The sequence below is a fragment of the Lycorma delicatula genome, chromosome 2 (assembly GCF_047948215.1).
Source record: "Lycorma delicatula isolate Av1 chromosome 2, ASM4794821v1, whole genome shotgun sequence".
NCBI lineage: Eukaryota > Metazoa > Arthropoda > Insecta > Hemiptera > Fulgoridae > Lycorma > Lycorma delicatula.
Genome location: NC_134456.1, coordinates 234,158,311 through 234,185,343, shown reverse-complemented (window position 1 = coordinate 234,185,343; position 27,033 = coordinate 234,158,311). Strand labels below are relative to the sequence as shown.

General features: G+C 30.7%; 1 protein-coding gene across 1 annotated transcript in view; it reads left to right on the top strand.

Annotated features, from left to right (window-relative positions):
• The first annotated feature begins 17,275 nt into the window (after positions 1–17,275).
• Positions 17,276–27,033, top strand: part of LOC142319757 (uncharacterized) — a 124,071-nt gene continuing 114,313 nt past the window's right edge. Inside the window, exon 1 of the mRNA XM_075357392.1 lies at positions 17,276–17,344. Within this exon, the coding sequence (XP_075213507.1) occupies positions 17,327–17,344 (18 nt within the window). The 5' untranslated portion in view covers positions 17,276–17,326. The remainder of the gene's footprint in view (positions 17,345–27,033) is intronic.

The following is a 27,033-nucleotide window of genomic DNA, read 5'->3' as shown; positions in this document are numbered from 1 at the left end:
GCGAGGACAAGTTTAACCGCTAGACTAACCCAGCGGGGTTATATATATATATATATATATATATATATATATATATATATACAGGTGAGCGACGTAAACTCGAACCCATAACGTAACCGCTGCAGAATCGGTAGGTTCTGCGGGAATGGAATTTTATGAATGATACGGTTAAATTAAATAAGAAAAATGTAATCCGTAATTTAAATGTTGCATTTATTTACCTTACTGTTATAAAAAATGTTCAAAATGACCACCCTGGGAATCAATGCACTTATTTGCTCGGCTGATCATATTGAGAATCGTCTGACGCAAAACGTTGTTGCCAATTGCGTTGATTACTCGTTAAATGTTCACATTCAGATTCAGTTCATCAATATTGTGAGGATTAGATGCGTAAACTCTCTTCTTTAAATATCCCCAAAGGAAAAAATCGCAAGTAGACAACCCTGGGAAACGTGGAGGCCACCGTCCTCTGCTGACAGCTCGTTCATTTGTGAAAACTGCGTGAACGCGATTCAGTAAAACGTTTGATGTGCGACAGGTTGGTCCGTCTTGTTGGAAGAAGCTGTACTCTTTTTCATTATCAGTTAATTGCGCATAGAATTCTTCGAAAATTGTGAGGTAAACTTGACAAAATATATTGATCCCACTATACGACTACCGGAAACGGCATACCAAACACCAATTTTCTCATCGTGAAGCGGACGCTCGAATATCTCGTGAGGTTTCCTCGCCATCCAATAACCGGTGTTTTGCGAATTAACATGGCCGGATAAATGAAACTGTGCCTCGTCTGACATGAAATACGACATACTTTAAACGAAAGGAGGTCATTAAACTGAAACAAAACTGCTTTAATCAAAATCAAAAATAACGTAAAAATATTTAAAGTATTTTCACGTAAAATAAACTATAAATTCCCTGACTTGTTTCAAGTACACCATATTAAGCCTAAATTTTTACCAAATTGCCCGATTTCGATAATTTTTTTTTTATTCTGTAGAAAATGTTCGGTGTTGGTCTCGTACACGGTTCTCCCAATATTTTTTAAATCCATTGAAAAAACTTTTAAAGGAAAAAATTATACTGCCTGCCTACACAGACGAATTAAACATACTTATTTACCGCCTTCTGTTGTTTAATATTAAAAACGATAAACAAAAAATTAATATTAACAAAAGAAGATTACCAAAATCATAAATAATCATAAATAAAGCATTTTTACAAGAAAATTGACATTGACAAATTATTCCAAAATAATTTGGAAAATTTAACATGAGAAAATTATACATATCTTTACATTCCAAAGTATAATAACCACGCTCAGTCTTTTAATTTGACTTTTTTCTCATATTTTTCTTATTTTTATCAAAAGCAGGTTTCCTTGCTTTTGATTTTCTTGAAAGTATTTTATATTTCTTGTGCAAGCAGCATTTTTATAGGCTAATCCAAATTTTAGATAAAAATAGAAAAAAAAATAAAAAATTTCCTTTCCCGCCTAGTGAAATAGCAGAGTTGTAGCTATAGAAGGGAAATTTTGGAGATGGGGCCAATTTTGGGATATGCGTTTTTCACCGAAGTTTTACGTTTTGATACCTAAGGAACCTAAAAACCGGATGAAAATTTTCCGGATGTTCGTACGTACATACGAACGTGTGTGTGTGTGTGTGTGTGTGTGTGTGTGTGTGTGTGTGTGTGTGTGTGTGTGTGTGTGTGTGTGTGTGTTAGATTTCACCCTCTAAATCACCTTATATCTACAGAGCTACTCAATCGACTTTGATCAAACTTGGACAGATTACTTCTATATATGGCCAATTGAAGCCACTAAATTTTCAACCTAAAAGGTCTAGGGAGTGAGGCTGTAGAGCAAGGTCACCCTCAGTATCTCGAGATTTCACCAAATTAACATCATATTTTTCTTAGGCACATTTGTTACCATTAAAAAATAATAATATTTCCGAAAAAACTTTTGCAGAATCGCACCCCCACCTTCAAAAATGCTCTAAATAAACTAGTGGCTAAGTGGATATAGTGTATCATCAGTACCACCTCTCACCACAAGGAGCACTAGTGTTCTGACTTACAGCTGCTGTAGTCGTCTTTTTTCTTTTTACTCTTAAACCACCGTAAGATATTACTTCAGAGGATGAATGAGAATGACACGTATGAATGTAAATGAAGTGTAGTCTTCTACAATCTCAGGTCGACCATTCCTGAGACGTGTGGTTAATTGAAACCCAACCGCCAAAGAACACCGGTATCCACGAACTAGTATTCAAATCTATATAAACGTAACTGCCTTTACTAAGATTTGAACCATGCTGTAGTTGCCTACTATGTTGTAACCTCATAGGTGAACGGTGGAATTAAGTAAATGAATAATATTTAAAATGTAAAAAAGTATTTAATGTGGTCACTAGTACCGCTACACCCGCGCGAATTAAATACGATATGCGCGCGCGTTTTAGTTAGAATCATTGAATTAAATAAACGGAAAATATTATATTTAAATAAAATAATAAATACTTTAAATTAAGTTTTGTATGTAAGTCGTGCATCAGAAAAAATTGTCGTGACAGGAAAGTCCTACAACTGTGTTGTCATTTTTTTTTTGTTTTTTTTTTTAATAATAAAGCTGCATTTATTATAACATCAAATTTACTCGGAAAAGAAGGCATTAAAAGTAAAATCCGTAACACAAAAACAACTTATAAACTGACAGCGGATGTTTAAAATAAGAAAAATCTTAAGTTCTTAAGCTAAATTACGAACTGCAAAACAATAATTTACCCAGAAGCCTTACTTACAAACGAGCGTTTTGGAAAGCTTAATGTAACTAATCTTTTAAAAGAGGGAAGAAGAATCTTAGTAAGATCTTTGGGCCCAAAAAAAAAAACAGTGAAAGATTGTAGGCTAAAAGCTAACAAATAAATTTACCAAGAAATTAAAAATTTTGAAACGGTGATGCGGAAAAGAGGAACAAGATTTTTTTGTTCGTATTTGTAGAATGAGTAACAATAAGACTTTCCAAAATAATTAGCTAACTTTAATAATTTTTTTTTTTCGTCTTCAGTCATTTGACTGGTTTGATGCAGCTCTCCAAGATTCCGTATGTACCAGTCGTTTCATTTCGGTATACCCCCTACGTCCTATATCCCTAACAATTTGTTTTACATATTTCAAACGTTGCCTGCCTACACAATATTTTCCTTCTACCTGTCCCTCCAATATTATGGCAACTATTCCAGAATGCCTTAAGATGTGGCCTACAAGTCTATCTCTTCTTTTAGCTATATTTTCCAAATCTTTCTTTCTTCATTAATTTGCAGCGAAACCTCTTCACTTATGACTTTATCCACCCACTTTATTTGTAACATTCTCCTATAGCACCACATTTTAAAAGCTTCTAATCTTTTCTTCTCAGGTACTCAGATCGTCCAAGTTCCACTTCCATATAAAGCGACGCTCCAAACATACAATTTCAAAAATCTTTTCCTGACATTTAAATTAATTTTTGATGTAAACAAATTATATTTCTTACTGAAGGCTCGTTTCGCTTGTGCTATTCTTCATTTTATATCGCTCCTGCTTCGTCCATCTTTAGTAATTCTACTTCCCAAATAACAAAATTCTTCTACCTCCATAATCTTTTTTCCTCCTATTTTCATATTCCAGTTTAACAAAAATAAAAAAAATAAAAACAAAAATAGGGTGGCACCAGAAAGTAAACTAAGACCTAGAAAAACTAAATAAATATTGTGAAAAAATAATAACAGATAGAATAAAGTTTTGAAAAAAAATAATGAGAATTTCAAACTAGATGAAAAGGAAAAACTAAAGAACAGCTCCAGAAAATTTATAGAAGAGCAAAACAAAAAGAACTCTCGGAAAGAGTGAAAAAATACTAGAAGCAACGGAAAAAAAGAGAGAAAACGCAAAGTGATCTAAAAAGGTCTAATCGAAAGAAAAATAAAACTGTATTTAAAAATGCTCAGAACTAAAATCTAAAGAAAAAATAATAATCTTTATATTTTTATTTTATTTTAACTATTTAACTGGAGCCAAATTAATAAAATAAAATATATTTTAGTTGGGAGTGGAATTATAAAGTTGAAATTTAAACAATTTAAAATTATTACTTTTTAGTATTTAATGTATTTGTATAGAAGCGGCACATTATTATTTAAAACTTATTTTAGTTTTAATATTTAAAATAAAAAACTTGAAAACAGACAAGTTTGTATTAAACGAGTACAAATTTTGTTTTCCTTTAAATAATATAATTATTTCATAAATATTATTATTTTTATAAAAAGTTACACTGCTTTCGAATATGAAGATTTTACGAAATTAACTGAAGTAATCGAAGCACATTAGACATCCTTTGTTGAAAATTGCGTAAGAAGTTTAGAATTAAAAAAAAAAGTTAAAAAAGATTAACAGATTATATAATGGATATCAAACGTAAAAGTGCATAAATTATATTATTACTACTATTATTATTAATGTAACAGCAACATTTATGTGTTAAGTACTTTATTTAAGATTTTACATTAACCCGGTTCGGTCAACCACACGATGTTTGAATAAGTCGTGAATTGGTTAAAATGCCCACACTGATAATTATGAAATTAGTTTATACCTGCGGTTTAACCGTTTCGTTGAAAGAGATGTCAAAATAATATTTTAGACCAAGTCAGTTTCTTATTAACAAAAGTAAATTATGAGATACCGTTCTTCCTGAATCAGGTTAATGGATATTTACTAAAATCCATTATATGTGATTATTATTTTTTATATATGAAATCCATCTTATATAGAATGGATTTAATAAATATATTTTAAAAAATAGAACAAAACTTGATTGTGAATAAAATTAAAAATATGTGTAATAAGAATAAAAGATTATAAAAAAGAAATATTTGTAGTCATTTCATTCCAAATTTTACATCATATTTTCGTAAAGTAATAAAAAAAGCTGACAAAATAGTTGTAGGACTTTCCCGTCACGCGGCTTACACACACAACGTAATTTGGTACGTCAGTGCTACACTAGCGCTTCTTGTTATGACAGAGGGTACTATTGACGCAGTATACCTTCTTTGCCACTAGTTTATATAGAAAATTTTTTGAGGTGGGGGTGCGATTTTGCAAAAAGTTTTTTTTGCAAATATTGTTGTTTTTTTAATTGTTAACAAATGTGCCTAAGAAAAATATGACCTTAATTAGGCAAAATCTCAAGATATTGAGCGTGTCCTTGCTCTACAGCCACACCCCCTTGGCCTTTTAAGTTAAAAATTTAATGGCATCAATGCACCATACATAGAAATAATCTGACGAAGTTTGGTAGAAATCGGTCGAATAGTTATTGAGATAAAAGGTGTGAGACATCGAATACACACGTGCATACGAAGATCCGGAAAATTTCCATTCGGTTTGCCCAAACCGCATATGCCCAAATTGGACCAATTATAAGAGATTATACTCTCCTTTCTAGAGATGTAGCTGTGCTATAGCGCTAGAAACGAACGTAAAATTTATATAAAATATAAGCCCTACGATCAATAAAAATAGGTTAATACGAATGCAGATGCAGAAGTAATATATATCGTTACAAAAATAATATGATTGAGAAAATGTCAGATTCGATCAGAAAAAAAGAGCCAAATTCTTCTTAGACTAATGGGCTAGTCTGCCGGTTAACTTGTCATCGCAAATCGGTTGTTTAACAGCTGATTTTTGAAGTCGAAGATTCTGAGGTTCAAATCCTAGTAAAAATTAGTTGATTTTATACGGATTTGAACACTATACAGTGAGTGGATACCGGTATATTTTGATGATTGGGATTCAATTAACCAAATATCTCAGGAATGGTCAGCCTGAATTTAAGACTAGACCTTATTTACTTGTTATACATACCGTCTCATTGGGCCGTGGGAAAGTAGTTACTATTGTTCACTAGTTGAACAAATTTCAACGTACGTATTAGGAAAATAAAATAAATTTTAAAAAATTCTTCAACCATCTTATGAAAATGAATGACAATAGGCTCAGAAAACAAATTTTCAACCACTTTTTCAAAGAAAAAAAAATTAATGAATCTCAGTGATTCAAAAAAGCCTAAAAGAAATAAAAATATCTGAATAAAGAGTACAAAATAGAACAAGCTTCAGAAAATTGGTACAAGGTCAAGGGTTTCCAAGAGAGAGGAAAAATCAGTTTCGTTTGATCATAAAAGCGAAACCAAAAATAAATAACAAAAAACAGAACTAATAGAATACCAGGAAAAAGAGAAATGAATGTAAAATGTTGCTTCACGTGGTCTTCTGACTCTCAAAGATAAAATACAAGGTGTCTGGTAAGGATTCTGCTAAAATTTAAAGGCGAATTTCTTTTATTAAAATAATGAAAAAACTTCATATAAACATGTGTCTAAAAACGCTTTATTAACGAGTTACAGCTAGTGAGACATTTCATCCGATTTCTGTTTCTCTGCTAAAATGAAGCCCTAGTGAAATTCTGAGAAGGTAAATTAAGGAACGAATTTATTAGTTTCTTATGGTTTTTGAGCTGAAAAGCTTTTAAAAATGGATCCCAGAACTGTAGGCCCATTAATTTCTACGAAATCGGTTGTAATAAACAAAAATATTGAATTGAAAAACACAGTTTCTTAGCTTTGGTGTAAAATAACTTTGGTCAATTTTCAATAACAAACAAAACCTCTTAGTTAAATTGACACAGGATTTTTTACGAGATATTTATTTTGAAGCTTTACCTTTTTATATTTGCCCCATTCTTTTACAGGATTTGGTGGTAAATAAATCATGTTTTCTAGTAACTTCATTGGAAGAGGATAAATATTTATCCTCTTTTTCTTTTGTTCTAGAAAATCCCTTAGTGTTTCTTGTAATTCCTAATTTATAATATACTTGTAATTTATTTATAACCTGGTCTTCTTAGTTACCTACATTTTTATGGATGCATTTACAAATAAATTAAAATTTATTTATCGGTAATGAATTTATCTTAAACAGAACAATTTGAAGGTGTAACTTAAGTTTAGTCTCATACAAGAACGACAACCAAAATAGAACATACAGCCGTCTGATTATAATGAAATAACCATTTTAGAGAAGGAAATTAAAATAATCGACATATGAAACGACTGAAAAACGATCTGTTTCATTCCCTAACCTCTCTCTCTTTTCCTGTTTAGCCTCCGGTAACTACCGTTTAGATAATACTTCAGACGATGAATGAGGATGATATGTATGAGTGTAAATGAAGTGTAGTCTTGTACGTTCTCAGTTCGACTATTCCTGAGATGTGTGGTTAATTGAAACCCGACCACCAAAGAACACCGGTATCCACGATCTAGTATTCATTCCCTAACCCAGGCCGGTCTAAGTGTTAAACTCGTCGTAAATCACTTATTTAATAGCTGATTTTCGAAGTCGAAGGTTCTAAGGTTCAAATCCTAATAAAGGTTAATTATTTTATACGGATTTGTAAACTATACAGTGAATACCAGTGGACTTTGGTGGTTGGGGTTTAATTAACCATACCGCTCAGGCCTGAGTACAAGAATTCACCTCTCATTTACATTTCACACATATCATCCTTATCTCATTGGACCCTGGGAGGAGTGATTATTGTAACGTACATATGAAAAATAAAACTCTTAAATAAAAAAATTAAACTTTATAGTTAAAATTCATCTGTGTTCAATAGGAAGTAGAGAACTGGGCATTTTATTTTAACTCTATTTTTACTATAAATAGCCAATAAAATTTTAAACATATCACAGAAATAAAAATTATTTAATTTTGAATAATAATATCAATTTTAGATATAGTATGATTAATTTTTTGATTTAAGATTATAGTTATGGAGTCGACAGTTAATTCATCTTTCTTTTTCTCCTGTTTAACCTCCGGGACCACCGTTAGGTATTGCTTCAGAGGATAAGATGGACGACTTGTAGCGTGTGTAAAAATGCCATATCTGACCGGGATTCGATGAAAGGCCGAGACGCTATCACTCGTGCCAGGGAGGCCGGAGGCCAGTTAATTCATCTAGAATTTACGATTCGAATTAAAATACTGAATGAGTCATTTATTGTATATGTAACATAATGATATGATCGCATAAGTATTGTGCGATTTATTCTATTTTCTATTATATCATTATTAACGACCAAGACCCAGTTTTATTCTTTAAATAATTTGTCATCGTACAATTACAAAGTCTTTCGTAGAAATCAAATATAATTTTGTAGTCAAAAAATCTAAAGTGTTGAATATTTTTGTCGGGTGAAATCAATGCAAAATTTTCTCGAAATGAAAGCGCTTTTTCATGTAGATAAAATAAACAGTCGTTCTAAATATATATATGATTTACGCGTATGATATATATGCTGAAAAATTCAAATAAAGAAGAAATTTTTGTCAAATTTTTTTAATAAAATAAAATTGAATCGGTTAAGAAAAAGGTTATTAGGCAAACCTTTAATCAGTACAACATTATTAAGCAAATTTTAAGCTTCAAACACATCAGAAAAAATATTTCGCGTCTAATATTGATGATTTATGGGTGTTACTTTTAGGTTTTTGCTTTTTTCCCCCTAGCGTCTTTTAATTTATAACTGTTTAATATTTTCACAAAGTTTATTATAACAATTTTGGGTATCTACTAGAATGAGGTTATGATTATTTAAAGTATTTGCAAGTATAATTTTTAATTATCTCAACATTTACCTTAAATTATAATAAATAACAATTTTATTCATAAAATACTTATAAACATATAAATCACAATAGAAATGGGCACAAATTTTATTCCACAGGTATCCACGACCTAGTATTCAAATTCGTAAAAAATGTAAAACCTTTACTAGTATTTGAACAGATTTTAACGTAGACATTAGGAAAAAAATGTTTAATGGGTTGATAATTTATTAAAGATGGCAACGGAAACAAAATAAGGCCTTTTCTTGTATGCATATTGATTCACGTGAAAATAATCTTATTATCTGACTTAATAGAATAAGATATTGTATTTTTATTTAAACAACGGTTTACTTGATTCATATTTACGGGCACTAAACCATTTTCACGTCCGAAACTCGTTCTTAATCTCTACTCGCCCCAAGATATAACTGATCGAAAGTAGTGAATTAAAAATAATATTTTTTCTATTTAATACGTTTGCGTATTTGTGAAATAGTTATCGCCAACGATTTTTCCAATTATATGAAATTTTTTCACTCGAGGTTTTTTGCATAATCATTAGGCGTAATGATGGGTGTATAACGAATTTTCGTAAAATTATCGGTTTCAAACTGCTACCTTTCTTAAATATGAGTTAATGGAGAGGTATGGTGGATGGCATGTTTCTGTTGCCATGTCACCGCTGTTTCCGACTGAACACGTGGTTTCCTCTAGATTCCTAATATAGAATAGAAATACAATTTCTATTCTAATCACGGCGGATACGTATTGAGCATTTCACTTTTTCACATTTTATTCATCATTAAGTCTAAAGTTTTTATCTAAAACGGTTTTCCTACTTTTGTGAAGCGTCGTGTCTTATTTAGTACCTTCTGAATGCTTAATTTTACGGTTTTTTTTTAATATAAATTTATTTTGGTTTAGCAATCAAACAAATCTGACAACACAGTTGGAAGACTGCTTCACTCTCTCAGCTTTTTACTGATGCACGGCTTACACACACACACAACTTAATTTAAATTAATCATTTTATTTAAATATAATATTGTTCTACAACAGCTGTCCGTCAGTGCTACACTAGCGCTCCTAATGGTGACAAGAGATACTATTGACGCAATATACCCAATTAGCTACTAGTTTAGAGCATTTTTTGGGATAACGGTATGATATTGAATGTTTTTTTGCAAATATTATTTAATATTATTATTAAATATTATTTAATTGTCAACCCAATGTACCTAAGACAAATAAGACTTTAATTAGACGAAATCTCGAGATACTGAGGATGACCTTGCTCTACAGCCTCACCCCCATGACCTTTTAAGTTGAAAATTTAATGGCATCACTGCCCCATATGCAGAAATAATCTGATCGCGTTTGGTCAAAATCGGTTCAGTAGTTCTGGAGATCTAAGGTGTGATACACTGAACTCATGCACGTACATATGAACATTCGGAAAATTTCCATCGTGTTTTTTTGGGTTCAAAACGTCAAGATCCGGTGAAAACCGCATATGCCCAAACCGGGACCTATTACAATACTTTCCCTTCTACAGCTATAACTCTAGACGGGAAAGTAAAAATTATCAAAATAATTCATTTTAGTAACTAAACAAAAAATATATATTTTAAATTCTACTGGAATTCGGGAGGTCAAAATTCTGCTACAGTTAATACATCAAATTGTGCTTTTAGAAAGATTTTATACGGAACATAAATTTAACTTCATAGTTCTTTGAACGGTATCAAATAGTCGCTTCTGGATCATCTCTGGAACTGAATTTGGATCCCATCCGGATTCTCATCCTCTAAATTCTATCTTCCTCAAAGGAGATTAAATGAAGTCATCTTGTACTTTGAGAAATAGGGAAGGGACTGGAATAAGAAAGAAGTTATTTTATTTTTTATAGTTTCCCTCTTGAACACTCTTTTTCATTATAGAGATCGGTATTATAAAACAGGAAAAGAACTGGATTTAGTGGACGTGTCTCTTCATTATTCATCAATCAGTAATACCCGATTTTAGTGTTAACAGTTCTTTAGCGCCGGTTAAATCTTACAAATTATATTACAATCGAAAATTCCTTTTTGTATTTAATTTTATTAATTAAATTCTGATGCATACTTTTTTTAAATTCAGTAAGAAATTAATGAAGACTGCTGTTTACAGATATACTAATTTTACGAGTATATTTCAGACGGTACTGTACCTAGACAAAGTAAATATTTAATAAACGCTGATCTTCTCATCATTATAATTTATTGTGACCACATAAATTCTCTTATTAGTAATTTAATTTTAGTTACTAAAATATAATTCATCTCTTGGGGCTCCCTCAAAAAGTCCAGAACGAGTTCTTAAGATACAAAAATATTAACTGTTATACAAAAATGCAATAACTATATTAATTATTAATTAACATAATTAACAATATTTCTTATAATATTCTTCTTAATATAAATGAATCCTATACTCGTTATAAGTATTAGATTAATTATTATACATAAAACTAAAGACTGATGACAACCAAATATATATTTTGCAATTTATGTAAGTGACCACTTTTCGGATAATTTGAATATAATTTTTTTTTTTTACCTGATAATATCACCACATAAGCTTGAATCATGGGATACGGAAATGGAATTTTTGTAGAGTATGAAAAATGACATGCCTAACCGGGATTCGAACCTAGGACCTCCGGATAAAAGGTCGAGACGCTACCACTCAGCCACGAAAATCGGAAATTAATGTATTTATTTAATTAGAAGATTTAAAACTTTAGAAAACGTTAATTAATAACAATATTTCAAACAATAAATTGAATACAAGTCAGGCTAGGTAAGAACATTTTGTTTATTGGTCAGATCATTATCTGTTGTCCATGAGTAATATCCTGTAGACCAGTGTTTCTCAACAGAACTGATACTGCGGACCAATAAAAATTTTAAGCATGTATTGCGGATCGCGCAAAAAATTACATACTAAATTGAAGAAAGTGTAGAAGAAAGTGTAGGTTTTTCTTTTTAGTAATTCGTTTTACCTAAAACGTTCAGACAGTACTGTAAGCTTGCAGTTGTAAGGTAGGCAAGCGTTCGGTTTTTTCAGTTGTGTGCATTATTATTGCCGTTAAAAAAATGAATAACATTGCATTTAAAGGTTGTAAAACAATGTAATAAATATAAAGAAGTTCACGGAGTACTACGATTTTTCTCCGGACAACCAATGGTTCGCAGACCACCGGTTGAGATACAGCGGTGTAGATCTACGGTTAGAATATTAAATATGTTAAGTTACTCTTAGTTATATTTATAAATGTGGATTCTTTAATAAAAAGGATGATCACATACTTAAAAGGTGATAATATCTATCTTTACCGAACCAGACAACGGAACTGTTTTCGTATATCTCAACACAAACTTTGGCTTATGAGGAAATGCCTTATTTTGCTACCGCTGCCATTTTTAATAAATTACTGTATAGTTTGAACAATCTTCCCGTTAACAAAATTAAAACATTTTCTTTTAAGGGAACTACGTCGATGAATTTTTAAATAATACTAATTAATAACAAAACAAAAAAACTCGCTTTATCTGCATCCCATTCAACATTTAAACGTGTGATCAAATTAATTTCCAATAGCTCTTCTTAATCGTGAATTATTTTATAGTAATTTTCTACTTTTTGTCTTTCCCGCTATAACAGAGCAGCAGCTCTAGAAGGGAAAATATTGTAATCGGTCCGATTTAAAAATATTTTCAAGAATTTTTTTTTTAAAATCGCACCATAACCCCAAAAAATGCTCTAAACTACTGTTATGTTGTAACGTCACACTTGAACGGTAGAATTAAATAAATGTATTATATTTCAAAGTGTAAAAAAGTAACTCGGTCTGGCTAGGACTCGAAATGGACCGCCCGGTTCTCCCGGTACCTAGTGCGTTGAACCTCGCGGATACACCAGTCTGCCAAAGGTACAAGCAAGTTGTGTAATTAATTACATTAGTTTAGTTAGTGCCGACTGTCGCCGCTAGTACCGCCACACCCGTGCGAATTAAATATGGTATGCGCGCGCGCTTTAGTTAGAATCATTGAATTAAATAAACGAAAACATATTTACTATATTTAAATAAAATTATAAATATTTTAAATTAAGTTGTGCGTGTAAGCCGTGCATCAGAAACAAACCACAGTTGTAGGACTTTCCCGGAACTCAGCTTTAGCCGCGTGTTTAATATATTTTACCTTTTCATGATTTCATGTGTTTATATTATTAAAAAATTAATATGAAGTTAATAGAAGAATATACACTTGGAAAAAGCCAGGCGATACTGGAAGGTATCAGATAGATTATATCATGGTTAAGCAAAGATTTAGAAATCAACTCGTTGACTGCAAAACTTACCCTGGAGCAGACATTGATAGCGACCATAATTTGGTGATAATGAAATGTACATTGGGGTTTAAAAACCTGAAGAAAAGGTGTCAGATGAATCGGTGGAATTTAGAGAAGCTTGAGGAAGAGGAGGTAAAGAAGACTTTTGAGGAGGACATCGCAAGAGGTCTGAGTAAAAAAGATAAGGTAGAAAATGTAGAAGAAGAATGGGAGAATGTTAAAAAGGAAATTCTTAAATCAGCAGAAGCAAACTTCGGCGGAATAAAGAGAACCGGTAGAAAACCTTGGGTTTCAGACGATATATTGCAGCTGATGGATGAACGTAGAAAATATAAGAATGCTAGTGATGAAGAAAGTAAAAGGAACTATCGGAAATTAAGAAATGCTATATTGAAGAGTTATACGGAGGAAATGAATTAGAAAATGGTGTTATAGAGGAAGAAGAGGAAGTTGAAGAGGATTAAATGGGAGAAACAATACTGAGATCTGAATTTAAGACAGCATTAACAGATTTAAATGGCAGAAAGGCTCCTGGAATAGACGGAATACCTGTAGAATTACTGCGCAGTGCAGGTGAGGAAGCGATTGATAGATTATACAAACTGGTGTGTAATATTTATGAAAAGGGGGAATTTCCATCAGACTTGAAAAAAAGTGTTATAGTTATGATACCAAAGAAAGCAGGGGCAGATAAATGTGAAGAATACAGAACAATTAGTTTAACTAGTCATGCATCAAAAATCTTAACTAGAATTTTATACAGAAGAATTGAGAGGAGAGTGGAAGAAGTGTTAGGAGAAGACCGATTTGGTTTCAGGAAAAGTATAGGGACAAGGGAAGCAATTTTAGGCCTCAGATTAATAGTAGAAGGAAGATTTAAAAAAAACAAACCAACATATTTGGCGTTTATAGACCTAGAAAAGGCATTCGATAACGTAAACTGGAATAAAATGTTCAGCATTTTAAAAAAATTAGGGTTCAAATACAGAGATAGAAGAACAATTGCTAACATGTACAGGAACCAAACAGCAACAATAACAATCGAAGAACATAAGAAAGAAGCCCTAATAAGAAAGGGAGTCCGACAAGGATATTCCCTATCTCCGTTACTTTTTAATCTTTACATGGAACTAGCGGTTAATGATGTTAAAGAACAATTTAGATTCGGAGTAACAGTACAAGGTGAAAAGATAAAGATGCTACGATTTGCTGATGATATAGTAATTCTAGCCGAGAGTAAAAAAGATTTAGAAGAAACAATGAACGGCATAGATGAAGTCCTACGCAAGAACTATCGCGTGAAAATAAACAAGAACAAAACAAAAGTAATGAAATGTAGTAGAAATAACAAAGATGGACCGCTGAATGTGAAAATAGGAGGAGAAAAGATTATGGAGGTAGAAGAATTTTGTTATTTGGGAAGTAACATTACTAAAGATGGACGAAGCTGGAGCGATATAAAATGCCGAATAGCACAAGCTAAACGAGCCTTCAGTAAGAAATATAATTTGTTTACATCAAAAATGAATTTAAATGTCAGGAAAAGATTTTTTAAAGTGTATGTTTGGAGTGTCGCTTTATATGGAAGTGAAACTTGGACGATCGGAGTATCTGAGAAGAAAAGATTAGGAGCTTTTGAAATGCGGTGCTATAGGAGAATGTTAAAAATCAGATGGGCGGATAAAGTGACAAATGAAGAGGTATTACGGCAAATAGATGAAGAAAGAAGCATTTGGAAAAATATAGTTAAAAGAAGAGACAGACTTATAGGCCACATACTAAGGCATCCTGGAATAGTCGCTTTAATATTGGAAGGACAGGTAGAAGGGAAAAATTGTGTAGGCAGGCCACGTTTGGAGTATGTAAAACAAATTGTTGGGGATGTAGGATGTAGAGGGTATACTGAAATGAAACGACTAGCACTAGATAGGGAATCTTGGAGAGGTGCATCAAACCAGTCAAATGACTGAAAACAAAAAAAAAAAAAATATGAAGTTTAAACACATTTCTATATTTTAGTTTAAAATTTATTTTTTTATTTATAATTTATCTTATATTGATCTAATGTATAGAATGAATCTTTATGTATCGATCTGAATAAAGATTTATTTTATAATGATACAAGCTTACGACATCATTAAAGCAGTTCAAAGTGAAAGAATATCTTTTGACTTGTTTTAAATGAAATCAGTCTGATTGTTTCATGAGAGTGTGTTATTTAAAAAGATACAAAGAAATTTCACATTATTTCATACCAGTTTCACGTAAAGTTTTACGTTGTTTGTTCGGACCGCTTTTAAGGATTTTTACATTCCCGCCTAGCGCTATAGTAGAGCTATAGCTATAGAAGGAAAAGTTTGGTAATCAGTCCAATTTGGACAGATGCGGTTTTCACCGGATCTTGACGTTTTGACACCTAAGGAACCTAAAAAATCCGGATAGAAATTTTCCAGATGTTAATGTTCGTATGTACGTATGTGTTCGTATGTTCGTGTGAACGTGTGTGTGTGTGGGTGTCGCAACCTCAATCACCTTATATCTCCAGAACTACTCGACCGATTTTGATCCAACTTGGTCAGATTACTTCTATGTATGGCGCACTGACGCCATTAAATTTTCAACTTAAAAGGTCAAGGGGGTGAGGCGTAGAGCATGGACACCCTCAGTATCTCAAAATTTCAGGTCGTATTTTTCTTAGGTACATTTTTTTACATTTAAAAGAACATATTTCCAAAAAAAAGTTTTGCAAAATCGCACTACCGCCCCGAAAATAATTCTCTAAATAAACTAGCGGCTAAGCAAGTATAGTACGTCATTAGTACCCCCTCTCACTACAAGTAGCGCTAGTGTAGCACTGACGTACAGCTGCTATAGTCCTCTTCTATGTTGTAACGCCACACATGAGCTGTATAATTAAATAAATGAATAATATGTAAAGGGTAAAAAAGTATTTAAAGTGGCAACTAGTACCATCACACCCTCTTTTTTTCTGTTTAGCCTCCGGAACCACCGTAAGATATTTCTTCACAAGATGAATGACGATGATATGTATGAATGTAAATAAAGTATAGTCTTGTACAGTCTCAGGTCGACCGTTCCTGAGATGTGTGGTTAATTGAAACCCACCAATAAAGAATACCGGGGTATCTCCGCGAATTAAATGCGGCGTACGCGCGCGCTTTAGTTAGAATCATTGAATTAAATAAACGATAAATATTATATTAAAATAAAATGGAAATATTTAATATTAAGGTGTGTGTGTAAGCTGTACATCATAAAAAAGCCGCGTGGCGGTAATTGTGTTGTCAGCTTTTTTGTTTATAATTAATTGTTTTGTTAATAATTGATAATTTTGATTTTTTATTGAATATTCAGTAATTTTTTTATAATTATGGTTTAACAGTTTCCGTTTGATCATCGTTAAAGTTTTCTCGGTAAATTATAGATGTATTTAGATTTATCTGATTGTGGAATTTACATGTTTAAATAGAATTTTATGTTTATTTGTTAATAAATAAAACTAAACACAAAATGGACGCTCAAAACTAATGATAAAAAATATATATTTTTTAACTAATGTAATGTGACCTCTATCGGATAATTTGGAATATAACTTTATGTGCTTATTTAATTGTAATGATTTACAAGTTTACAAAACATTAATCAATAACAAGATTTCTAACAGGAAATCGAATGCAAAAGTCATGCTAGATAGGAACATGTGGTTAATAGTACAAGATCATCCGTACGATATGATTTGAAAAAAAACAATAACTTTTTTTAAAAAATTCCAATAGGTCATTATTAGTAATATATAATTATAGACTGTGTTAAAAAATAAACAATTTGTTTTATTTTAATTGTTGAAAGACAATTGTTATAAATCGTATTCATTACATAGAAGATAATGAAAGATTATTAGCAATAAGACGTAACATTCCTGGATATTCCTTAAAATAAACATTCTTACATCCCGTGTTTCTTTTCTTTTATTACAGCTGTTGATGTTACAGATGACATTGAAAGTGAAGAAGATTCTATAGCGAGAGTGAAAGTAATGGATCACAAGGTCAGAAAGTGGGGGTAAGGTCATACAACCCCCTCCCTATTTGCTAGCCCCCACGCTATATATATGACCCACTACCTGAACCGCGAATTTTACTAATTGTGCTTAGACAACGGGTCGTTGTTCCTCTCTACCCATGCAAGATACATACAAGGTGAGTGTCCATTAGTTTTAACATAAAACTAAACATACGAATATATATTAATTACAATTAAACTTCTTTTACCACTTAAATTAAATTTTTTTCTACATTTTTATATATTTTTTGAAATAATTTTTTTTCCATTTACGTTAATGTTTTATTTTTTTATTTTTTATTTTTATTTTAGATGGAATTATTTTTAATATTAATTTTAAAAAAACTTTTTTTAAATAAAACTTATTTTTGTATATTTTTCCATAATTATATATTCTTGTTACCAGAAAATTAGGTTACAATTTTTATACTTTGTAACAGGTACGTAAATGTATAAATCTAATTTCCTTCAGCTTATCTGAAATTTACAAAATGTTTTTCTTACATTTTTAATTAAAAATATAATAAATAGATTGTTACCTATAGCCTCGGTATCTCAGTTGTTATAACGACAATTATTAACGCGCTTAAAAGACTATATACAGTACAACAATAAATTATACAAATTAATCAAAACAATTCAGCAAATTATAAACTAACTTATAAGTACAACGTTTCTCATTTCAACCTATTTATTTGTTTTATTTTTTAGATTTTGTTTTCATTTTATCTCAAATAAAAATTTAAAAAGGTATTCCTTACATTATGAACCGAATATGAAGTTTCAAAATTAATATTTTTAACAAAAAATTACTTGGTATATATAACCGACTTGAAGAATTTTATACCGTTTTCACTGCTTAATAAACAGTAATTACACGTAATGATTTTATGTCCAACTGGAAAATTTAGATTAAAAAAGTTATAACTTTAATAACATATTATTTCCACATTCCATTTAGCCTTAGCTATTCCAAATTTTCTAGACATCGTTTCTGGAAATACTATTTTTTTTTTTTATATAAATGGACTACTAATACCTAAGTAGCCCTACTTATATTTTTAATAAAAGTTTAAAACTAATTAAAAGATTATACATAAAAATAATCGAAAAATTAAACTAAAAATCCCAAAACAATACTTTTTTCAATTCTTTAAATTTTAATTTTTTGAAGTCGTCTCCAGATTAAAGATAAATAAGTTTTTAATTGTAGTTTTAATTTGGCAACAGCTTCAAAAGTTTAAATTATTAAACTGAAAAGTACGTCAAATTTTATTTTATTAATAAATGCTGATTTTTTTTTTTTATTGTTACTGAATTTAACGTAATTTTATGTAATTTTTTTTACAATCAGAGGTTAAAAAAATTATTAATAAATCAATATATTTAAATTAAAAAAAAAAAAAGGAGATGAAGTCTGATTCGAACCAATGTGCCTTCCCCTCCCCTATAAGATCCATATTTCATTAACGAAAATTTTATTTGGCTATAAGTCTGGAACCAGTGAAAATAAGTACCACTTATGAAATATCGTTGAAAAGCTCCCAATGAAGGATTGATGAGCTCTCACTGCAGTAAATAAAAAGTCCAAAATCCAAATTTTTTTGGATTTTGAGCTTTTTTGAACTCTTTTGTTTCACTCGATTGCAATCAAAAGTGGAGGTGCACAACTAGATGTTACAACAATCCTAAATCCAAAATTTTAATACCCTACGGCTAATCGTTTTTGAGTTATGCGAGATTACTACATCGTGATACCGGTATTCTTTGGTGATTGGGTTTCAATTAACCACACATCTCAGGAATGGTTGACCTGAGATTGTAAAGCTGTAGTCTTTACAATCGTTTACATTCATACATATTATTCTTATTCCTCCTCTGAAGTAATACCTTACGGTGGTTCCGGAGACTAAACAGAAAAAGAAAGAAAGAGTTATGTGAGATACATACAGACGTCAGACGTCTGTATGTATCAGTATCTGTATGTACGTACAGACGTCATGCCGAAACTAGTCAAAATAGATTCAGAAATGGTCAAAATTGAAACTTCTGTTGAAATCTAAAAACTGAAATTTTTCACTATCACAATACTTTCTTTACTTTGTACAAGGAAGTAAATAATGAAAAATAATTAATTTTCAATTTTTAAGTCTATTTTATTATTTATGTAATCATACTAAAAAAAAAAAAAATAATATTAAAATGCGTAATATAAAAATATTCATAGTTTTAAATTATTTAAAGTTTAAAGCAAATCATATTGAAATAAATTTTATAAATATGAAAATTATTAATTATTTCCCCACAATAACTTCTAACAAATGTTAATTAAAAGTATTTAAACAGACAAATTAATTCCTGCTACCAGTCACAAAATCACCATTATATTAATCAATATATCTATACGTATAAAAGAACATGTCATGAGTGATTCTTAATCAACATTCAGCAAAAGCTACTGAAGATAAATCGATGAAAATTTGTATACACGTTCTTCTTGCGGTTAATAGCATAGTAAGAAAGGATTTTTTGAAATTTGAATTTAAAGGGTTAAATTGAATTTTAGAATTGTTTTTTTTTTTTTTGAAACCTGGGTAGTTCTGAATTTCTCAATAACAAATGAAGATATATACTTCATTTTTGATCTGTGTAATCTTGAAGTGAATATTTAAAAACAATTTTAACATATTCAAAATTTGACTTTAAAAAATTAAGAAAGTTAAAAAAATTTTGAATGATGATTATAAATTCTCATATTAAACGACATATTCACTAGATTTTGGGCTTACAAACAGTCTTCAGATAAATAATTAAAAACTATTTCTGGTTTTATTTTTATTTCAATTTTTTAAGGGATGTGATGGTCTAGGACGCGGCGGCTCAACCAACACAGACACTGTAACTGTTATCGTATGTGCGACGCGATTAGTTGCACCTCTATTCATTACTTGGCTAAAAAATATAAAATAGAATAAATTAAAAATTAAAAAAAAAAAAAATGAGTAACGAAATACTTTCACCACCTAGTGCTGTTTATCGTATAACACTAAGATTCGGGCAAAAAATATTTTTATCTGTACGAAGGACGCGTAATCGTCTATAACTACTATTTTTAAGATGGAGGTCGACTATTTTGAAACCCTCATTCTTTAGATCACTCAAAGTTTCGGGTCTTTTACTGACCAAATTATCAATAAATTAATGCAGTCTGAATAAATTATAAGAGGCTTATATTTTTTTATAAATTCAACAAACTTTAATCTTTATTTATTTATTATTATCAGAAGCACGACTTTAATGAACACAGGGGAGAATAAAATTTTAATTAATGAAATATTTGCATCTTACAAGGATACATCGGTTCGAATCAGACTTCATTTCCTTTTTTTTAATTTAACTATACTGATTTATTAATAATGATCAACCTCTGATCGTACAGTTTTTACAATAAAAATAATTCAAAAATAACAAAAAAAAATATGAAAAAATATCAGAAGGTATTAGTGAAATAAAATTTTATCGTTTAAAAAAAATGTGTATACGTAATTTAGAAGGCGTACAAGAAAGTCATGTGGTGTACACATCGGATTTTTATTTCATAGTATTAATTTTTTAGCATATGATAAACGAAAAATTATGATCAGGATTCGAACTCAGAACTTTCCAGATGAAGTATAGTCGCTACTTATTCTGTTTAACTCCTTAGTGAAGTAAAATCTGCAAGTAATATCTTAATTATATAAAACAAATATTTTAATTACTTTTTATTAATTTAATATATTTAATTGAAAATTTCAGTTTATTTAAAAAAAAGCAAATATTAATTAAACATTTTGAGAAACTTACGTAATGTTTTTTAACATTACTACGGCTGGAAAGTAAAATTACTCCTAATAAAATATAAAATCGAAAACCAAATTTTTATATGAACATAATTTTCAAAGATTTAAAAGAAATAAATAAAAATAATAATTAATGAAACAGAAATTAAAAGAAACGTATAGTTTTTCACGTATTCATTATTATCATTACGCAATCTATTCATACGCTTTTTCCTGTTGTCATTATCATGTATTACGCGTACACTTCCCCGATTATATTTACACACTGGTAATTTTATTCACTGCAAATAGCCTTCCTTTTCCGTCAAACTATTCACGTGTAAGAATGAGAAAATCGGTCTATTACTTCACCTTTTTCTTACTTCATCTCTATTTTTTCTTTTCCTTTTTCTCTAATCTCTTTGATTCTTTTTCTACTCATATTTTATTACATAAGTATATATTATTTAAAAATTGTAGAAAAATTTTTTTTATATTATTATTAATAGTAAATTGTGAATAGTATTTTTTTTTTAAATTTTAAAGAATAGGGTTTTATCAACACTTCGTTCATATATATATATATATATATACACACACACACACACACACACACACACGTTTATATAGGTCAGTATAAAAAAGAAAGTCTCTTTGTATACCTATGCAGGTTCTGAACGACTTATCCGTTGATAATGAAATTTTCTTCACCCTGATTAAAACATACTGTAAAAGTATTTTTTTATATATATCTTGGTCAGAATCCTTGGCTTTGTCATTTCAACTTTTTGGCCATGTTTTTTGTTAAAATGATAATTTTATTGAAAATAATAATACCGACCTCCGTGGCGGAGTGGTAACGTTTCAGCCTTTCAGCTGGGCGGTCCCGGGTTCGGATCCCGGTTAGCCATAGCATTTTTCGTACGCTTACAAATTTTTATAGGGGAAAACAGTCCGTGCCCGTTATCTCAAAAAAATTATTAATAATACAAAAAATAATTAATAAATAGAAAATAAATTAATTTTCATGAAAAATGTTAAAAAAATTATTTTATAAATTAAAATTCAAACATTAAAGTTTTTTTAAATTAAAAAACAAATCGTATTATCTCAAACTAAAAATATGCAAATTACCTCAAACTGTATAAATATTACCTCAAACTAGAAATATATAGAGTGTATCGCGAAGTTCTCCCGGAACTTTCATAACCTATTCTACTATGAAAAATAACGTAAAATGTTCAATAAACATATGTTCAAAAATGTTTCGTTTGCGAGTAACGGCTGGTAAAAGATTTCGCTCGGATTTCAGCTACTCGGTTAAATGAGATCATACTGAAATTTTTAGGACGTTAATTAAGGGGCAGAATTAGTGATTTCTTATAGTTTTTGACCTGAAAATGGAATAAAATAGGTTTCAGAACCTTATCTGCAGTCGTTTTTTGATATGATAATAATTTTCGATATGATCAACCCTTACAGCAAAATATTACTAGAATTGTAAGAAAATGGAGCTTGTCGTACGCTAAATATGAGACATTTTTTTCACGTGCAACCATCGTATTGAGTAAATTTGAAGTTTTTCTTAATTTTAAGTTGGAAATCTTTTTTATCCTCTACTTAGCGGTGAAATCTACCTCCGCCTTTCGGCGTGCCGAAAGGGATTTTTTTTGTTTTATTCAAATTATCTTACACCATTTTGTTCAGAATTCAATTTTCTACAAGTTTTGTTTAAACGTTTTATGTGTTTATTCCCCATTTAACAAAGATATTGTACGTAAAACATAAAAAAACAGGGTTTTTTACCCCAATTTATTGGTTTGTCACACCAGATTTCTCAAAAACTACAGCAGATATGGTTCTGAAACCTATTTTATTCAAGGAAACCATAACAAAACACTAAATTCGCTTCTTAATTTACCTTCCAAGAATTTCAGTAGAACTTCATTTCAGCAGAGGAGCAGAAATCGGGGCGAAATCTTTTACTAGCTGTAATTCGTTAACGAAATGTTTTCAGATCCATATTTATATGAACTTTTTTAATTACTTTAACGAGTGAAATACGACGATGAAGTTTACCGTAGTACTTCCATATCCTATGAATATGTGTACGTACCTCTTAATATTTGAAAAAATTCTGATTTTTAATCTACTATGATGACCGTATCTTTTTTTTGAGGAGAGTAGCCTGAATGAAAGTTTTTGTAATAGTACAGGAATTTGATAAAAGGAATTACTATATTCTATAGTAGAGACACTATCACTATAGAGTGATAGTGTCTCTATTTTAATCTGAATATTCTGGGTTCGATTCTTGGTCAGGATTTGAATATTTAATATATAATAAAATTAATCTCTTTCTCATCATAAATAAGCAATATTTATATTAATTTTAATTAGGTTTGAGCCTGTAATACCTGAAATAGATAAATACTAATATGATGTAATGTAAAATGTTGGTTATCGAACCCGACACTTATTGAATATATGTAAGTAAATTTTCATTTTAGTGAAATTATTAGAATGGAATATCTTTTTGTTTAATATTTTTGTCAAATTTTACTATCTACCAAGAAACATAGATTATAATAGCAATAATATTCGTATTTAGGTTTGAACTTCTTGGCTTTAAATGTTTACCCGATTTCACAATACCAGTTCTTACTAAACGATTATATCATTTTACACTAGAAAGCTCCTTTATGAATATCGGAAGCGAAACAAATACAAATAGAGATATTCAATATTAAATAATAATGAAACGTCTTACCTGATAAATAACTATTACTTTATTTCTACACACATTAAAACAAAGAGTTCGTAATTAAATAATCATAAAATCTTGCAACGAACAGTTTTCTTCAAGTTACAGTAAAAAGCAGCGCACAATGTAGTAACGGAACGTAGCGTAACTGTTGAAACAGCTCCGTGAACGCAGCAGACGGCGCGCATCAACTCTGACGTCTTCATGAGCTCACCTCTAAAAACAAACACCAAGTTTAAACACAATAGATTACTAACCCTCAAAATATTAAAATACACCCCATGTATATTTTTATACATTTAACCCGTTGTTTTATTATTTACTATTTTCAGACCCAAATACCAATATTAATATATTATACATACATACCATTATGTATAATACATTATACATACATACGTGTATCAAATTTAAAGGGAAAAAAGTCGATAATTTCAAGGAAATAAATCGTGTCTACTTACTCAGCCGACAACCGTGGCTGAATAGTTACCGTCTCGGCATTTCGTGTGGTGGTCCCCTGTTCGAATCTCGGTCAGAAATAATATTTTATACGCTACAATCTCCACCGGGGTAATGACCAGCTCTTTCATAACGAACAAATGTCTAAAAAAATTCGTTATTTTTTATTTGAATCCATTTTTGGAAAAATATTATTTGTTAAAATTCATTTTCTGCAAAAAAAAGTCAAAAGTCGTACCAGTAAAATTTTTCGTAAGTCCAGCCCCGATCTAGAGATGAGCTATAAATTCCCTATATCTCTTCATCTCATTTTAGATGTAAATTTTAAATTTTAATAATATAAATGTCCCATATTTAAAAGTTATCGTACCAAATTTGAAAATATTTAATCATACCATTCAATAGACCTCAAAAATCACAAATACATACTCGTGTTGCCGTACACCAAGGATCGGTTCGCAAGCGTAGGGTTAAAATACTTCCATCACCTACAAAAGTTTATCTGTATTAACAGAACAATCTTTTTAAATATAAAGTTATATCTCAAAATTAATAGTTTTGGATTATTAAGTATTAAATTTAAAAAAATTTAATGTGTAAATCTAACTGAAGTTAAATATAACTTGGTAATCCATCGGGTTGGTCTAGTGGTAAACGCGGCTTCCCAAATCAGCTGATTTGGAAGTCGAGAGTTCCAACGTTCAAGTCCTAGTAAAGTCAATTATTTTTATACGAATACCAGATCGTGGATATCGGTGTTCTTTGGTGGTTGGATTTCAATTAACCACGCATCTCAGGAAGGGTTGAACTGAGACTGTACAAGACCACTACATTTCATTTACACTCATACATATCATCCTCTGAAGTATTATCTGAACGGTAAATACCGGAGGCTAAACAGGAAAAAGAAAGATATAACTTACTAAAAATTTTAAAGATTTCGCTCCAATTTATACTTTGGAGGATCCAAAATCTATAATTAAAAAATTAAAAATATTTTATCGTTTAAACTGATTGATTATGAATATTTTGAATAGAAATTTCTTTTTACTTCCTTTTACGAAGTAAAAAAAGTATTGTGATCGGGAAAAATTTAAGTTTTCAGATTTCAACGGAAATATCCATTTTGACCATCCTTGAATCCATTTTTACTAGTTTCGACGGGGCGTCTGTACGTACGTACGTATAACTAAATAACGATTAGCCGTAGAATGTTGGTATTTTGGATTTAGGACTTTTGTAACATCTAGTTTCGCTCCTCCCCTTTTGATTACAATCGACTGAACCAGAAGTGTCCTAAAAAGCCCGAAATCCAAAAAGGTTTGAATTTTGGACTATTTCTTAACTGCAGTAATCAGCCCTCGTTGAGAGATTTTCAGCGATATATCGTAAGTGGTACTTATGATATATCGCTGAAAATCGATAATACAAAAATTTCTAGTGTTATGGCCAAATTTTAGTTTATGAAATATTTGAATCTTACAAGGGGAAGGCTCATCGGTTCGAATCAGATTTCATCTTCTTCTTTTTTCAACTGGTTTTTTTTTAAATTAAAAATATTGATTTATTAACAATTATTAACCTCTGATTGTAAAATATTTATGATGAATAATAATTCAATTAAAAAAAAATATGAAAAATATCAGAAGTTATTTATGAAATAAAATTTTATATACAGAGTGTCCCATATAAAACGCAACCCAACCTTATATTGGTAGGTATTAAAATAATAAAAAAAACATGTGTAAATGTAGATGTAATTTTTGTTATTACCATCCATTACCTTACATTTATAGCAAATGTTGGAAGTGGCCGCCATCTTTTTGAATACAAGCTTCAATACTTTTTACAGCGTTTCTTGCAACTTTTTTCAAAGTTTGCGGCTGGATATTTAATACAACTTGTTCAATATTGACTTTCAATCGTTCAAGTGTTCGTGGTTTGTTGCTGTAGGCTTTTTCTTTGAGGTGACCCCGTAGAAAAAAATCCGCCGCAGTCAAATCTGGAGATCTTGGTGGCAACAAACCTCGACCGATAACACGATTACCAAAGAATTCCTTGACGAAATCAGAAGTTGAACCTGCGTAGTGCGATGTCGCACCGTCATGTTGTAGCCGGCAGTGTCTGTCTACCTCTTCCAAGAGTGCGATGAACCGAAATAAAATATCCTGATATCGTTCTGCATTAATGGTGTACTCGAAAAAAATAGGACCGATTATTTTCTTCCGCGATATCGAGCACCACACGCACAACCTCTGCGGGTGTAATTGTTTCGTGATAAACGTGGGGATTTTCAGCTCTCCAAATTCTACTGTTTTGGCTGTTTACGTAGCCGTCCGAATGAAACCGTGCTTCATCTGTGAAAAATAACGAATCCACAACATTAATTCCCTCGCGCAGAAATCGACGGAACCGTTGACAATATTGTAGCCGTTTTTCTTTGTCGGGCTCAAGAAGTCGATGAACCGTTTGAATGCGATAAGGTCGTAATTGTAATTGTTTGGTCGCCCGATGAACAGTCGATTTAGATAAATTAATTTCAGCAGACAATCTTCGATTTATTTGACGAGGCGAGTAATCGGTCTTTGATTTCAGCGACTGTATCTGTATTCAACACTGACGCAGATCTTTTGTGTTCCTTGTTATTAACAGAACCGGTCTCTCTAAATTTTGCGACTAACCTTAATACTGATGTTTTGTTAGGAGCCGGTTTATCTGGGTACTTATGGCGAAACAAATCTTGCACTGCGACCGCTGATTTCGTACTGAAGTACGACCAACA